The 18086-nt window shown below is 40.9% G+C and overlaps 2 protein-coding genes across 6 annotated transcripts in view; both read right to left on the bottom strand.

The window, feature by feature from the left end:
- BBS7 (Bardet-Biedl syndrome 7) overlaps positions 1-535 on the bottom strand; it is a 28225-nt gene extending 27690 nt beyond the window's left edge. Inside the window, exon 1 of the mRNA XM_077300412.1 lies at positions 367-535. Within this exon, the coding sequence (XP_077156527.1) occupies positions 367-402 (36 nt within the window). The 5' untranslated portion in view covers positions 403-535. The remainder of the gene's footprint in view (positions 1-366) is intronic.
- Positions 536-2077: 1542 nt separating this feature from the next.
- Positions 2078-18086, bottom strand: part of TRPC3 (transient receptor potential cation channel subfamily C member 3) — a 60739-nt gene continuing 44730 nt past the window's right edge. For 3 of the 5 annotated variants that reach the window (XM_077300409.1, XM_077300407.1, XM_077300410.1), the window contains 5 exons: positions 16534-16743; positions 14291-14377; positions 13576-13659; positions 9640-9715; positions 2078-6293 (listed from right to left, as the gene is read on the bottom strand). In XM_077300409.1, the coding sequence (XP_077156524.1) occupies positions 6151-6293; positions 9640-9715; positions 13576-13659; positions 14291-14377; positions 16534-16743 (600 nt within the window). In that variant the 3' untranslated portion in view covers positions 2078-6150. The remainder of the gene's footprint in view (positions 6294-9639; positions 9716-13575; positions 13660-14290; positions 14378-16533; positions 16744-18086) is intronic. The other 2 variants (XM_077300411.1, XM_077300408.1) reach the window with 1 other exon arrangement.

Here is an 18086-nt window from a genome sequence, read left to right as displayed (position 1 = left end):
CGGGGGCAGAGAAGGGATGGCCTCAACTATAGACACCGAAGAGGGGCAGCAGCGGCGAATGACCTGGAAGGCAACCGGACGGCCCCCGCCAGTCTTTCGGCTTCCCTAGTGTGTTTCGGGGCTTCGCAAATGAAAACTACACAGGCAAAAATTCAACAAGTGTCTTTCCCCCCCCAAGCAAATCGCCATGTTATTATTTGCAAAAGCACACCCACAAACCAGAAGCGGCATTTTTGCATGGCAGGCAGGAAGTGGTGGGGGGGGGACCAGCTCCACAGCCATCCCCTCCCCATCCCCCGGTCGTCTTCTCTCGGCCGCCCAGACACGGCCACACGGACGGCCGCTTCCCTCTCCCGTTGGTTGTACCTGCAGATAATCCACCCGGCTCAGGTTTAGCTCCATGGCGGCCAATTAAACTTCGTGCCCGGCTCCTCTGCCCGGGGCACCCGTACCCCCGAAGCAGCTTTTCACCCCGCACCCAAAGCACGGCCTAAAATGCCGCCGGTCCTCCCGTAACTATGGCGACGGGACTGCTTTACCCACGCTCAATCAGGGCCGGCTACCATTGGACACGACCTGAAAGGGGGAGGCGGGCTCGGCGTATGATTGGCCAAGGAGGTGTCACTCTAGCAAAAAGCTTCCTCTGCTTACGAGGTCGTCCGGGGTGCTAATCAAACCGGGAGCGAGAAGTGCGCAGAGGAGGAGGAGGAGGGGGTCGTGCGGTTGTGCCTCCCCGGCTGCGAGGCGCTCGTATAGCTGCTTCTGCAAAGAACCGCCCTCCTGTTGCGGACTTCTGGCTCCCTCAGGTCTACGGTGGAGTGAACGCAGTGCTAGTTAAAGGACTATTCAGCTTGGGAGGGAGGTATGAATGCAAACGTAATTTAAAACACACAAAAATATAGCCCGGTGTTTTATGATGAGGGTGTAATTACATACCCGGGAAAGGGGTTGCCACGTAGTTTTGTAGGCCAGTGGTCCCCAACCTTTTTATCACTGGGCACTGGTCAAGGCTTGACAATTTTACTGAGGCCCGGGGAGGGGGGGGGGTTAGTCTTTTGCCAAGGGATGGAGCCCCTGCTCCACTTGCTTTCCCGCCAGCGCACCTGACTTCCTGCTGCCCGCTGGGGGGGGGGTGCTGCTAGCAGCAGCTGCACAGTGCCACACCGAGGGGGAGCCCCAGCCATGGCGGCTGCCAGAGAGCACCAAAGGTGAGCCAGTGGCAGAGTGGCAGGGTAGCCCCTGAGACAGCAGCCCAGGAGGAGGGCGAGGAGGAACCGTGGCCCAGTTCTAACTGATCCACGGACCGGTACCAGTCACCGGACCAGGGTTTGGGGACCACGGTTGTAGGCAACACAGCTACCCCATTGGTGAATGCAATGATGGGACCATGTCACATTCAATAGGAGTATGAATTGAAATGCTTGCACACAGCACTGGGTATTTGCCATACAACTCCAGGTTTGGGATTGGATTAACAACTCCAGGTTTAGGAATTCCTGGAGATTTGGAGATGGACTTTATTAGGGTGCAATTCCACAGAACCCAGCCTCCAGGAGAATTGGTCACTGCAGTTTACAGACCAATTGTAATTCCAGGAGTTCATCAGAGCCTACCTGGAGGCTGGCAACCCTAGCTGTGAATATGTAGCATCACAAGCATGGTGGTGTATTTGTCACACTAAAAAATAACACGGAAATTGCCCAAATGTAGTTGAGCTGTTAGTGTCAGACCATTGTCTCCCATTCTGATTTTAAAAGTGTTGTAGTTTCCAGAAGCAGGTCTTCATAAAAGTTTCTGGAGAAGCCCTTATGTTTGGATTAGCAGGCAGGGATAAGAGTTTAGCTTGCCACCCTGAGAATGAGCCCCCAACCCCCTGATTTCAACATGCAAAGCTTCCCACCCAAGCACTCCATTTTCTTTGATAGAAATGTTAACATCTGTAGGCACATACCAAATATATACATCTCTCATAAATAAGATACATAAACTTAACTGTTAATTATCACACAAAAACCATTGCAGAATAAAATCCAAGCAAAATAAAACAGTCACTAAAGTATGAATATTTTATTGGACAAGTAAGCATCAGAGGCATTATGTAGAACAAAATAACAAAATGTCAGCCCTGCATAGGATTTGTATTTTTTTAAAAATCATCTCCGCTACATGAAAATGTAGCTTTTGACAGTTCACTTAATCTGAAGTTTTAAAAAAACCCTCAAACACTACTTCTGAAGACAAATATAATGCAAATTATACATGTAGGGCTTTATGTAAAATTGTATCTCTAAGGTTATAGATAGTTTCTCTCCATGGTTGAACATTCAGTTGGCCATTCCATGGCTTATTCTTTCATTAAGAAAGCAAATGAGACTGGGGACACTTGTCCAGTGAAAGACAAGAATCCAGCTCTATGCACACACACACTATGGAGGAAGTCCCAGTGACCATAGTCAGTTTCCAAGTAAGTATGCATAGAACTGGGTAGTAGATCCTATTGATTTGACTATACATACTTCTTGTAATTCTTGGAAGTCCATATAGTATTGCTATAGAAACTGCAGAGCTGGAACATAGCAATTAAGTCTTTACACCAGCATATTTTGAAGGTGACTTCGTGCTGTCATGCTACCACAGTGTGCACAACAGCAATGCTGGTACAACTCTGCTCAAGTAAGGGGCAGAAACAGAGGCTATTAGGGCTTGGCAAAAAGGGATCAGGAGCTAATTGAAATTCTGAGCGCTTTCAGCCCACAGTCCAGCTCCCAGTATTACCATAAGTATTTCACTTCACTACTTATTTTGGCTACAAAGTATGGACATATTTGTTGGTGAGTTCCAGTCACACTGTTCCAATTGCTGCTACTGCCTCTTAAACAGTCATGCCTTGCTTGATCACTACTCAAAGTAACACAAACAAAAAGTGCAGATTTCTACTGCAAGTCTGTGTGGATGTAATACAAAAGAGCAGAATGTGATGACACACAAGAACTGGTACCATAAACTTATTACCAAAAATACCCAAATTTGGTGACCCTGTAGGTGTTTTGGAATTCTGAGACAGGCATTGCCACAAAATGGTTGCCTTGGGAGGTGGGACCATGTACAAAATGGCTGCCATGGGGCCAGTTACAAAAGGTTAAGAAGCCATAGAATCATACAGTTGGAAGGGGCCATATACACCACCAAGGATCAGCCTAAGGCCAGGATCACCAGCCTTTTTGAACTTGAGGACACATTTGGAATTCAGACAAGATGTCGTTGCAGCAGCAAAATGGCTGCCATGAAACAATGGCTGCAACAAGGAGTTCCAGTCACAAAATGCTTGCTGCAGTTTAATTTCAGCAGATCCTTGTGCTATGGTAACAGCTGCTGCCAAAGAAACATTAAAAAAAATCTGGACAGGCAATCAAATCTCCAATAATCTATCGGAAGGCTTGCTTGGCAAAACCCTTGATAGGCACCAGAAAAAGGTATTGGCAGGTGCCATGGTGCCCAGATACAGCATGTTGGAGACCCTGACCTAAAGCATTCAAAAAGTGATGTCTTCTGGAGTCTTCTGTATACACGTTCTGCTTCAATGAAGTGGGGAAACCCCAGGCATGGCTTTTTTTGCTTTGGAGAGAGTTATTTGGCAGGAAGAAACAAGTGGGCATCAACTGACATATCAGTGCCTGGGACCAGGTACTCTGTTGTTGATGCAGAGCATTAGTCTGTGCTGTCTCTATATCTCTTTTCACACCCTCCAACTAGTTATGAGGCAAAGATGGTTCCATGCTCCTATGTGCTTTGTGAGACTGCAAACTCTTTTTAGCATATCTGCACCTTTCAAGCAACTTATCAGACACTTTGTTGATCTATCAAGGGCATGCCAACAGGGAAAAAGCATAACCCATTAATCTTAATGTGATGCAGCTTTTAAAGGAACTGAAGGTTACAATAACAGAGATCTCAGTATGATGTAGTAGTTAATGTGATGAACTCCCCGTTCTGTTATTTAGATCCCTATTCTGCCTTGGAAGCTTGCTAGGAGACTTTGGGCCAGTCACACACTTTCAGCCTCACTTTCTGTGAGGGTAAAGTTGAGGAGCGGAGAATTATGTCAGCCATATTGGTCCCCATTGAAAAGAAAGTTGGAATCTAAATGAAGTTCCTCAAGTCTTGCATTTAGAACCTCAATTAAAGTTGTTCTATAAACACTCAGATGTTTTCACAGCTGAATCTCTGTGGACATGACATCCTTCCCTATCCCCTGTTCATTACTTTCACAAGGGTTCTCTTACTTGGAATGTGCTGAAGGATTCTCTCCTCTCTGGCTCATTTTGCTCTGGGAAGAGCAAGTTTCGGTCTTCACAATCTCGCAGTCACTGCTAGTGTGTAAGCCACACAGTTAGGCAGCTTGACGGGATGGAATATAGTGGCAAGGGATGGTAAACAGCAGGCAGTGAAAGAGTCTTATGAACAAAACACATGCGTAGCTGGATAAAAAACATATGGCAGGCTGTCAGTCAATAATAATAATATTCTTGCAGACGTGGCTTTATATGACTTCTCCCAGCCTTCTCTGATGGATGCCACTTGCAGGTTTTGAACTTGAGATTCTTTATCCATGCTGTTCCAGAAAACTAAAGCTTTTTCTGCTGGCTTTTGAGCCCTGGTATATATATTGTCACCATGGCCCATGGACGACTTACATGAGGTGTACTTTTCCAGTTTCCCTCTTTGGCTGTGTCAGTACAGGGTGCCTTGCCTTGTGTGAAGTGCAACTTCTAGTCCTACTTCCTTTTGTTTTCCTATTGATGTGGTTGTGATTCACCAAAATAAAATACTTAAATTTATCTTTTCCCCTGGAGAGACCTAACCTCCCATTTTCTATTTGCTTCCCACCTCAGTGGGAATTATTTGGGAGATGATAGTATTGCTTTTTGACAATGTGTCTTTACTTGTTGCTTGTCATACTGCATCTGCTCCCCTTGCCTTTCACTCCCCCACCTCCCAAAAAACCCTTCTTGTTCCAATAATGTGGTTCTCCCAGTCGGATTTGATCCTTTTCCCAGGGAAATTACTGATGCTTCTTCTGTGTTTCCACTCAAGTGATCTGTAGGAATGCTCTGCCTTTCCTGAGTTTCTTTTCTTGCCATTAGGGCTGTTGGAATATGCAAGATCTGCAGTATGCAAAATTGAGCAGACTACAAAGGGTATCCTGCAGGGGGCATTTAGTTTAGATAGGAAAGGGATTTCCTGATTATTTTCAAATTATCTCCTGCAATGTCCTGATTGATTCAATAGATGTCCTGCTTTTTGAGACTTCTTGCATACTTCCTCCCTGCTTGCCTTCAGAACAGTTGAACAGAAGAATTACTTCAGATAACAGCTAGCTAGGTCTCTCTCTCTCTCTCTTTCCTCTTTCTATACAAAGCTGTTTCCTTTTAATAAAACCATTTTATACTTTAAGCAGCTTAGTGGTCTGCATTCAAATTCTGCCAACAAGGATAAGCTGTTTGTATTCAAACACCTGTCTACAAGGATCCATATGTTGGCTATGGGGCATCATCCACAACTGGTGGTTGTTTCTCTATGGTCTCTGTTGCCTAAACTGATTCTGTGGCATTTTCACATTTCTCTATGGGAAGAGCAGAGTACACCAATAAACACTATACAGGGTTGCTTTGCAAATATTTCCTGTTGAGATCAATGGGACTCAAAAGAGATTGAATTTGGCTGGATCATGCTAAAAGTAACTTCAAGTAATCTTTCACTGAGCTATCTGAACACTAGTTACTACATTCCACAGAATCCTGTTCACTAGCATGGTAGAGAACAGCTTTTTGTTGTTTTTTTGTCTTTGCTCAGTACAAAGAATATTCAAAGGTTGTCCAAAAAAATTAGCAATGCAAGATAGTTGATATACAATTGCATCTTAATAAATGCAAAATATGCTTTATAGTACACATTAAATAAAACAAAACTTTTTTGCATTTAAATTCATAAAAGTTTCTAAGACTGTATTTCAAACAAAGCTGTACATAAAGTTATTGAGTGCTAAAAATCTACAATATATTTTTCAAGTATACATTACTTAGAAATATTATTGCCAATACTTGTGCTGTGGTCAAAGTCCAAAGTGAAGTTAGGTCACATAATTCTAGGTCATTCACATCTCAATATATTTGGGCTGAGTTTCTCACTTAGTTTATGTATAAGAATTGCTAACTCCTCTGTCGCTTGAGACTTATCTTCTAGAAGTTCATAACGAAGACTGGATATATCTTGTTTAATTTCTTTTAATTCACCTGTGGAAATAAGGAAAAGAAAGATTTTAAAGGTATTTGCTAAGGTTACTTAAAGTGCTTGTTTTGGAGTTTTCACTTAAAAATATGTGACATTCTCATTTTATAATCATGAATCACATGCAAAGCATTGGATTACAATTGTACTTTTTAACAGGTTAATTAGCATGTTTACACAAGTGTCTTATTGCACAATGGAGCTTTTCAATGAACTAATATTAGCACCAGCAGCAAGAAATGCCAGGGTACTGGAATGTTGTAGGTCTTGCTTCCTTGGGCACTACACAGACATGTGCTGTTGGTTTTTTTCCCCCTGGAGCCAAATTTGATTGGGAAGAGGGGATGAAATATATTATTTTCAGTTTATATCTCAAGATAGCAGATAGTTTTCATTCAAGTGACTATAACTTCCCTTCTATACACACACAATGAAAACCATGAACAATTGAGAGAGGCTACTTCAAAACCACACTTGGTATTTTTGTGCTGTACTCATGGTACCCATGGCTGCCATGACGCCTGCTGACACCTTTCCTTAAGTTCTGCCAGTACTGGTAACTTCCATTTCAATTTACCTCAAGAGGTGCGTATGGACACAAAATCTTGGATAAAGCTTTGCTTGTCTTAAAGATACCACTGGACTGTTACTTTAGACCAAAATTCTGAATCTGTTTAATATGGCATTGTAAAAACTGTAAGGTAACACTGAGCTATTTTATTCAAGTTTACTAAAAGGCAATCAAACCTGAACTCTATTGATATCAATCAGTCACACAGAATGTTTAAGTTAGAGGTCATGCAAATGATCAGAAAAATCCTATTAAAATGTGTTAATGGGGGGAAATTCCATTGTGTTTTATTTCAGCCTGGTATTAATATTTATAGCATCTTCAGTACTGAGCTTGCAACATTTCAAAAGCTCAATTAATCCTGACAGCAACACTTAGAAGTAAGTGTGACATGTATGAGAAAAAGATGAAGAATCTTAAGAGTTGACATAAGAAATAATTAGCATCATCATTCAAGTCTTGTTATTGCAGTTTTCAGTGCAGAATACATAGTGATTAATTAACAATATAATTTGAAACTGGATTAAAACAAATATTATCAGTTGATTTTTTTAAAAGCTTACAGTATCTGTCATGTCTATAGTATTCACAAGCTGATGACAAGAAGCTTCAATAAAATCTAAATGTAACTTTTATTGTGGGTTCAGCTATAACATATTTGCTTCTTTAAGCAAAAAATAATTAATACCTGTTCACTGTATTTCCTTTAGTTGTATACTAACTGTTTGTATCCTAGAGTAAGTCAGTTCAACATTTTTGGGATATTTTTTCTATTTTCTGTGTCTGTTTTCTTTATTTTGGATAGTGAATTCAATACATGTGGATGTTTCTAAAAATTAAGACTGCTAGAATTTGGGGGCTTAATAGTTTTATTCTGTATCTTTCTAAATACATTTGTTAACTGATGAAAAAACATAGTGAGTCCAAAGTTATAACTCTCTCATATGGATGAAATAATATGATATTATTGATACACAACAGATACCTTTATGTTTGTTGACATATTTTAAGGCACAGAATAGGAATATTCTGTGGCACAAAAGCAAGAGACCACATAAGGAGAACCCCAGGAATTGTTCCACAGATGTTACTTGCAGAAGGATCTTTCTAGATTATTAGAAAGGAGGGGCTGTAGCTGTTCTTGGTATGCAGAAGGCCCAAGGTCAATCCCTGGTATGTGGTAACTCGAATTAAAAGGTCTAAGTAGATGATGTGAAAGACCTCTTTGCCTGGGACCTTGGAGAACTTCTGCCATTCTGAGTAGACAATACTAATTTTGATGGACCAAGAGTCTGATTCAGTATAAGGCAGTTTCATGTGTTCATGTGTATTTTGGTGCTGAAATGTGAAAGGCCAGCCAAGATTCACCAGTGCATCTTTCTTCCATCACCTCTGCTCTTTGACAGAATGATAGGCTGACAATTGCATGTTTCAAGAAGATAATTGCAACACCTTGGATAAAGTAAGAAATAGAGAACAGCCGGCTGATTGTTTATTTTTAATCAAAGACATGTTGTGTATTGCAGTATTACATAGTGAATATGTTACGTGTAATCATAAATATCTGTCAGTGAAACTAATGGCTAGTCCATTCAGGTCAATGCATGGATTGAATTCTCTGTGCTGTTATTCCAGGCAATCAAAAGTTTGTTCTACTTCTTGAAGCACACCAGAAATACTGTTTGAATAAGGGCCAAAGGAAGTCTTTGACTACTTCTTCCAACATTTTTGGATGCTTCAAAGTATGTGCATATGTACATAGGAATTGGATTGGGGTGCAAATTTAGGGTGAGAGAGGGTGATTTCCTTCATCAGTCCCCACCCCAAACCAAATCTATTAGTCATAGTGAGGAAGAAATAAGATGTCTTTTTTTAAAACATTAACTGTAAAAAAAATGCAACTTCAGGGAAACAGTTTTGATGAAGGAAAGAGGAAACCCCTGACCCAGCATCTATCTGATTTACTTCTCCTGCAGGCTGCTTTGAAATTTTTAAAATGCCATTAAGTGATCCAGTCATGAATTTTTACATAATGTATATTCCCGCCTGAAAACGCTCTCCATTATTAGCAGGAAGGCCTATGCAGCAGTTTAGCTATTATGTTCTAGGCAATTACTGTTTTTCTGGAAGACCATGAAACAATTCTTGTTTTGTTCCTCAGCACCTAGAATAGCCAGCAGACCCCATCGCCACTCTTTCTAAATTGTAAAATATGAGTAATCATATTTTCCTTTCTATGAGTTGATTTTATTTATTTAAACCTACTGACACAGCATTAACCAAAGCGGTTTCCAGTGAGCTAAAATGTCTTTTGCAAAGAATATTTGATAAGGTGCTGATATAAATTTATCAGAAACGGTAAATAAACAAATGAAATTTTGTTTGCAGTTGTTTTGTAGCTCGTCTAGGGGTGCCAGTTTCCAGGTGGCACCTGGAGATATACAACTGATCTCCAGGATACAGAGACTAGTTCATGTGGAGGAAATGCCTGCTTTGGAAGTTGGACTCCATGGCATTAAACCCCATGAAAAGTCCTTCCCTTCTCTCAACCCCACTGTCCTCAGGTTCCACTCCCGAAATCTCCAGGTATTTCCCAACCTGGCGCTTGCAATCCTAAACTTGCCTCAGAACTTCTCTGGAACATTCAGTTGCAATGCAATCCTAAACAGAGCTACATCCTTCTAAACCCAGTGAAGTGACTGCATTATAGTCTGACTTCACTATGGACAATATGTCCTGCAATTGTGTATGTGAATGATTAAGTCTGCAGCATCTCTTACCCTCATTGACTTCATCGTTTTCTTTATCCACTTGTGCTTTCAAAACATAACGTTTTATAAGCCTCTTCATGATTTGCTGTGTTGGTGGGGGAAAAAAGAACATTATTCATCACGTTTATAATCTTATCAGCCTAAATAAATAAATAAATAAATAAATAAATAAATAAATAAATAAATAGTGTTGCAGTCTGATGGAACTGTTCTGTTTTTATCCTATCTTTCCTCCATGGAGCTGAGGGTGGCACATATGCTTTTTCTCCATAGAAGCAATTCCAACTAATATCAGTGGAATGAGATTTATTTCTGAATTACAATTCCAGAAGAGCAGTCATGTTAGTCTGCCCCACTACCAAACAGGTGTGCTGTGCTGCCTTAAAGATTAAACTAAATAAATCTTATCCCAGTATAAACTTTCAACAACTTGAAGGTTTTTTAGGTGCTACCAGACTTCTGGTTAGAATGTGGCAGTAAATCCAAAAGTGTGACCTTTGTGGGGGAACTAATGCATATTGCCACATTTCTTTTATGTTACCTTGACTACCAAGCCGATGACCCTGATATTACACAGGTTGTTTTCAAATTTCCCAAAAGCCAGAGCATCACCCCCAACATCTTTCATTTGCTGTTATGATTTTTACGTGACATCAGCATGTTGGGGAGCTCCTGGATCAAACCCCCAAATCCCCCTCCCCTATTACCAGCCTTATTTCATTTGGCAACCCTAGTCACTTGGAAGCAGCGAAGGGACATTAGTGACATCGGCAGGGGGTTGCTCTGATTTTGGGGCAAAACTCTATGGTAAGAAGCCCATTCTACCATATAGATTTTGCCCACAAACCAGAATGTCACCCCTGAGGTCTGCAACATGCTACATCACTTCTGAGTGATGCAGTGACTTTGTGTTTACTTACTGGTTTTCACTCCTCAGATCCTGTAAGATCCCTCCATCTCTCCTCAGCTAGTCCCACAAACCTGGCATCCCTAGTAGAAACCATTATAATAATCTTCATCCAGTGGGGATCAGAGAATGTCCAGAAGGGACAGACATAGTGACCTTTATTCAATCTATTTTAGGAGATAGCCTGATCCTGCCAAAAGATTATGATCTTATTATAGAGGAAGCTCACAGGTCCTTGGGTCAGATACAGGACACTGTAACCAACTAAACAAGGAAGCAGAAGTCAAACACCTAGGCGACAGGGCTGCCTTAACAGCATTATGGGCCCCTGGGCAAACCAGTGTACTGGGGCCCCTACGACAACCACTCACAGGAATAAAAAATGGTCGATAATATTAAACATACGTTTATTTTATTGGCACTTCAACAAAACTGGTGTTAAAACATTTAATATATGTCGTACAGTAGCAACTAATCAACATGATAAACATTTAAACAACACACAAGGCTTGAAAATACACAGATTAGCATGGGGCCCCAATGCTCATAGGGCCCCTGGGCAAGTTCCCATTGGGCCCATGTGTTAAGACAACCCTGCTAGGTGATGTATTTACTTGGGAACAGGAACCAGATGGAAGTCATCTTCTTAGTCAAAAGCCAAAGATGCTGGAACTATTGTACAGCCTGGGCCTAGAAGATATTAATCTAATGCTCCGACCAATGGAATCAGCTTCTACAAGGAAAAGGTACCTGAGACTGAGACTGCCAGCAACTAATCTACAAATTTGGGATATGCTGATGCAGATTCGGCTGGAGAAAGATCCAATAGCAGTTAGGTATTTTCAATGGAGGTGGTGCTATAAATTGGGCAAATCATAAAAAATAATTGTTGTCCACTCATCTACTGAAGCTGAATTTCTATCTGCTTCTGAAGTGTACAGAGAATCAGAATATCTTATAATGTTATTAGAGAATTTTGGTATTAAAAAAACTTTGCCAGTTCTACTGCTAGAGGATATCCAGACTTGTATAGCCCTCTCTCTTTTAGAAAAGAACAGCACGTGGACAAAGCACACTGGAATCAGGAACCAGTATGTAAGGGTCCTGCAGAGACAAGGACTTATCAAACTACACTCCTGAACCACTGAGAAAATCACAGTGGACCTATTTACCACACTGCTACCAAGAGACAAATACCAATGCCTGTGGTATAACCTGAACATTGTGGAGCTCACAGACATAGAGTCGAGAGGAAATGTTGGAGTGAGCGACTTGACATGCCTGGACATTGGGAGGTGCTACATTATTTATTTATTTATTTATTTATTTTCATCTTTCATTTATTTATTTATTTATTTATTTATTTATTTATTTATTTATTTATTTATTTATTTATTTATTTATTTATTTATTTATTTATTAGATTTATATACCGCCCTCCCTGGAGGCTCAGGGCGGTTTACATTGAACTTATGAACCATGCATCACCCTCAGTGTGTATAGGTGTTATCTCCTTGAATTGGATGCCTTTCTTTGTCTTAACCTGGAAGCTGCCTTCTGACTCGTTTTCTCTCTGTGTCCTCTTACTGCACATGGACTTCCATGGAGACATGTCTCTGCAGGTCTCTCCTGTCGATAACAATGCCTTCATATTCCCACACACAGGATGCCAGACAAGCTGGCCATTTGCGATAGGGAAAGTACTCTTGAGATTAGGCTTCTCTGTTTCCTTTCGAATGCAACCTGAATTTGAACTCTATCTACTTGAATAAATGTAAGCTTATCTTTTTTGCAATATACTTCTTGGAAGATTTATTTATTGCACACATTATCACACCTCTATGACTGGGCAAAATTCTGCTATATACACCAAATATCTCAATAGTTATATCCAGAATCAATCTCACATCAGCTAATTTAGACTTCACAGCCAATAAATCTAGGATATTCATTCATTCATTCATTCATTCATTCATATTTTTATACCGCCCTCCCCGAAGGCTCAGAGCGGTTTACATATAACTTTGAGTTGGTTTATATATACCAACTCTATGGGCACTTTTGAAATTCCACATGTTTAGGATCCAAAGAACAGCTTTAGTTGCTAAGTAAATCATTTTACAACACTGGACATTTCAACTATATAGATCTCTGGGTTAATAATACACTGGCTAGACCCTTGTACAAAAGAAAAAATAGCATATAATAGGTGAGAAGCTCCCAGAACCTTTAACCTCCATTGAATCCATAATGTTCCACCTTACTTTCCCCACTAACCCTAACCTACACTCCTGCCCTACTTTTTATCTCTCTCTCCTCTGCAAATAGGACACAGTAGGGAAGAGAGAGGAGTGGGCTATATGGGGTTTTTTGCCATATTAACTTTTGTGTGAAAATAAAAAGCGTAGTTAAAAATATTTCCCACCACTTTGTTTGTAGTCTTTATTGATGTTTTTTAAGTTAACCTAATAAAAATATTTGACTCCAAAGAAGGACAATACCAAAGATTTCTTCTATGACCACATCTACATTCTTCCAAAAGCACTGCAGATGATTGCTCTTTGAACCCCAAAACTGAACACAGAAAGAGAACAAGAGCAAAAGAACTCTGCAGCTTTTATATTTTCATCTCTCATTCAATCCTTAAATTGCTGTAGAAGTTGTATAATATAGATTGTAAACACATTTACCCAGAAGCAAGTTTTACTTATTTTAATTGTATGTTTGTGAACAAGTACATTTTGGGCTGAGATCTGGAGGTTTGCACATGTTCCTCTATTTGTGGGTGTGTGTTTTTTAAACTTCCCTGCTAAGCTGGTGTTTCCACAGAACATCCAAACTCACCCATTTAAAAAGTAGAGTGGGTAACACAAGGGCTATGAATAACTGCCTTCTTATATTATCTGTGCAATGCGATTAAAAATCTGTCAGAAAATCTACTTCGCTAATACTGTGATGGCCCAGTATGTCAGAAGCATGGAAACATGTAGTTTATTCATATAAACATGTTTTATAAGAGCTGCAGAATAACTACTTACCTGATAGCGTGTGGGCTGATTGAGAATGCTATTAAAGCTGTGTGATTCAAAAACCCTCGAGTTGGATTGAGAAAAGAGGTTAAGCTAGGAGAGATTAAACTCAAATTAGAGTTCAATTACGTTCAATGGAATTTACAACTGTAGCCTAGCATCGTTTTGATACGTACAGAAATCAAGCAGCAAATGTTCAGCATAAAACAAAATGAGCTTAGATTCTGCAAATTTCTTATAATAGATGTTTACATTCAGCTTCAAGAATGTGCTCTAGAAGAGGGAACCTTGCATTTCCCTACCCTAAGGAGTCTCAGTGCAGCTTAACAATTGACTTCCCTTCCTCTCCTTATGATGTAGGAAGGGCTGAGAAAGTTCTGAGTCAGCTGTATCTGACAAAGGTCACCCAGTAGGCTGCATGTAGAGGAATAGGGAATCAAACTTGGTTCTCCAGATTAGAGGTGGCTGCTCTTAACCACTAAGAAGATATATTTATGAAGAAGAATAATGTGGCTGGAAAACAGTATACTGTTCAGTAACCAGTACGCTTGTGGCACTAGCTAGTATCCCCAAAATGCTAAATTTGGGTACTGAATTAAGTCCTTAAGCAGGCCGAACAACACTTAAATATTCGTAAAGGACAGTAAACTATTATGTATTTCAGTTATTTCTATCAGTGAGGTGACCTATACAATGCCTTCCCAAAGGGACCTTGAGCTAGTACCTGCAGTGTATCCTGAGCCTGCAGGGCCTTCAGTCTTGGAGGCCCCAGTATGGACCTGCCCACAACCAGACCCACCACTGAAGCATCCTAGGAACAGAGGAGGCAAAGGGAAGCATGGATAAGGCACAAAAGTGCACAACTTATGGCTTGAGACCTAAGGAAATGCTAGAATAGACAGATAAATCACCACAGGATCATGAGTTGCCTCAGATTGGGGGTGGAAGCCTAAGTGGGACACAGTGACTCCTATAAAGAAAGTCCTATAAGGCTGCAGCCAGTGTGGGATCAACTTGTTTGCAACCCTCCTGATGATCCTACCAGTTGCCTGAATGCCTGACTTGCTTAGCTCTTGCAATCTAGTGGTGGTTCTGGATTGTACTATGAGATCCTGGACATGAACTTTGCATAGGAACCATAGAACCCTTGCTGCAGACAGTGAGCAGGACACCTATTCAACTGACAGGAATGCAAACCAAGAGAATGGCATTCCACAAAGTCTCCAACAAATCTGGTTGTCTACTTTCAAAGCAGGATACATATCTATAGCCCATTTGTCTCTCATTGAAAAATGTAGGATCTATATTTTTCCATGGACTACAGATTGGTTTTTCAGATTCTGGAGATAATTATGTTTGCAGTAAATAAGGAGGCTTACTAATCAATCTCTCTAAAACATTTCTTCAGTTTTTATCCAGAGAAATTGAGCTGGGGTTATATTATTTAAATGTATTGGCCCCATGTTGTTATATTTATTTGTATTAGTTGACCTCCACTCCCGGACTCAGCCGGCTCATGGTGGTTTACAATAAAATCTTTTTAAAAACCCATAAAACCCAATGAATACAAAAAGCAATATGTTTGCAAAAAACAATCTACAGAACTCCTCCCTTCCCATCCATCTATCCATACCCTACCACAACAGTCACCATCGCCCGGGGAGGAGATATCTAGTGTTGATGCCCATCCTATGGGCCTATGGAAGGAGGGACCCGGTCTTCCTAGACTGGTCTCAACCAAATGCCTGGTGGAAGAGCTCCATCTTGCAGTTCCTGCGGAACACTGACGGCTCCGTCAGGGCCCTCTGCTATTCCAGGAGCTCATTCCACCAGGTCGGGGCCAGGACCGAAAGGCTCTGACCCTGGTCGAGGCCAGTCATGCCAGCAAATTCAAACCCGCAGAGCAATGAGCCCTGTGAGGTGCATAAAAAGACATACAGTCCCTTAGATAAGTGGGACCCAGACCATGGATGGCCTTGAAGGTAAGAACCAAAACCTTGAACCTTATCTGGAAGCCAACTGGTAATTAATGCAGCTGCCTCAGTACAGGCTGAACATGGGCCCTCATGAGGACCCTAGCAGCTGCATTTTGTACCAATTGAAATTTCCAGGTCTAAGACAAGGGAAAGCCCATAGAGTGAGTTACAAAAGTCTAATCTGGAAGTGACCATTGGGTGGATTACTGTGGCCAATTGTTCTGGGGACACGTAGGGCGCTAATAACCTAGCTTGGCACAGATGGAAAAATCTTTTTGATCTGAGCCTCCATAGATAAGGAGGCATCAAAGATCACCCCAAATTCCTGACCACAGGCACAGGCATAAACTGTACCCTGTCCAGGCAGGGGAGGCGCACTTCCTGGCCCTGTCTCCTTCTACCCAGCCACAGGACCTCCATCTTGGAGGGGTTGAGTTTCAGATGACTCTGCCTGAGCCATCCAGACATTGCTTCCAAACATCTGGCAAATGTTTCGGGGGGGGGGGTGAAGTCCGGATGGCCATCCATCAGGAAATAGAGCTGGGTGTCATCTGCATACTGGTGACAACCCAGCAAAAAGCCCCAGACCAGCTGTGCCACAGGGCAAGTATAGATGTTGAAAAGTGTGAGGGAAAATATCACCCCCTCCAGGTTTACATCACTGCATAACTCCAGATTTTAAAAGGGAAAAAAATAGAAAAAAATATTTTAAAAAGTTTTGTTTATGTATTTCTGTAAATTGATACAGTTGTGATTAGACTTCCCCCATGAAATTTCTACTTCATCCCCCCATGATGACATTGGACACTGGACATATATATATTGGTTACTTATCAAAGTTTCTCCCCTTTATATTTCCATATTGTTTAAATTATAGAACTGTTCAAGAAGGCATCCCCTCATGAGTGCAAAGAATTACTTAGGATTCAAGAAACAATGCCCTAAACCAGACAATTCAATTAACCACAATTCAGGTTTTGTTAGCACCTACCCTAGATTTTGAGTTGCCCAGTCCCATTTCCATGTCCTTCTGCAGACTTCTCCTCCTGCATGTTAATAATCTAATGATCCTCAGGAAGAAATAAATAAATGACTTTGGACTTGGTACAAGACTGAATGGAGGTGGCAGTGTTTTTCCATCATCAAAGTATGATAGCCAGAGCTTAGAGCGAGCAAATTTCCACTCTACGTCACTGTCATCCTGTATCAGAAAAAAAAGAGATGCCTGTTTTTTCTGTTTCATTATCCTGGAGACTGCTGTTTCTGTTTTCATGATGAAATCAAAGAAAATATTGCAATCAAGGAAATGCGTTGATCATTTCAGCAAATAGCCAGTTTTTACATAAGACTATATAACTCTGTCTGCCCAATCCTTGAAAGAGTCTTCTTTATGTATTAAAAGGAAACATATTATAGATGCAAAGGGATACTTTGGGAATGCCCAGGGTTTAGTCATACAGCTTTGTTGATTGGCACTTGGGCACAACATTGGGTACAGTGATTATTCTTTTTCATTGCACATTCTTCTAGCTTGCTGAATTTCACAATAAAATGTTTTGCTGTCCCTCTGAATCCAAAATAAAAAAGCTTTCTGATAGATTAAATGGCTATCCAATAAACTGAAGTAATGCTATCTAAGAAAAAGGTTTTAAAACTATACTATGCTGTTATAACTGCAGCCATGCATGTTCTCAGACAAATACCACTGAGTTTCTAATGTGTCTCTAAGATTAGAATCAAACTTTTGAAAGTGGTAAGCAGAAAAAGATGCTTACATGGCATGCTGAATAATTAATCTTGGGAAAGCAGTTTAATCATAGCAAGATTCTCACACTATGCATTTTCTTCTCAGAAGAGGTATAAAGGAAATCACTCTTGTTTTTTAAATTAACAGGAGTAAGCAAGTAAGGCATTTCTATTTGATAGAACTCATAAAGGCCCTTCGGTCAGTGATTCTTAAACTTTTTGACACAGCACCCACCACTGTAAACTTATCATGCTTTCAGAGACCCACTTCTGAAAGTGCGTTCCTTTGATGTCAACGGGCTTAGAAAGCTACACTGTTATACCTCTGACCTGGGTAGTCCAGGCAAGCCTGATCCCATAAGATCTTGGAAGCAGCAGCTGACCCTGGCTAGTATCTGGATGGGAGACCTCCAAGGAACACTAGGAGCCATCATGATACAGTGGCAGGCAATGGCAAACCAACCCTGCACATCCCTTGCCTGGCTGCCAGACAGTCCTTGGATCTCCTGGCTACACTACACACATGCCAGACAATAAATACATAATAACATTTCCGTACTTTTTGTATATTAAAGTAATTCCATATTACTTTTGCTCCTCTGCAGCATAAAACACCAGAGTTGATTGCAATATACCATATACCTTTGCATCCTTTAAAACAGGGGTAGTCAACCTGTGGTCCTCCAGATGCTCATGGACTACAATTCCCATGAGCCCCTGCCAGCAAGTGCACTCATGAGGGGAAGTTACACCACCCCTCCCACCTTCTGTCTAGGACAAAAAAGATCTCCACTTCTA

Source organism: Paroedura picta, chromosome 10, assembly GCF_049243985.1.
Source record: "Paroedura picta isolate Pp20150507F chromosome 10, Ppicta_v3.0, whole genome shotgun sequence".
Lineage (NCBI taxonomy): Eukaryota > Metazoa > Chordata > Lepidosauria > Squamata > Gekkonidae > Paroedura > Paroedura picta.
The sequence above is the reverse complement of the archived record's forward strand: the minus strand, read 5'-3'. Positions and strand labels throughout refer to the sequence as shown.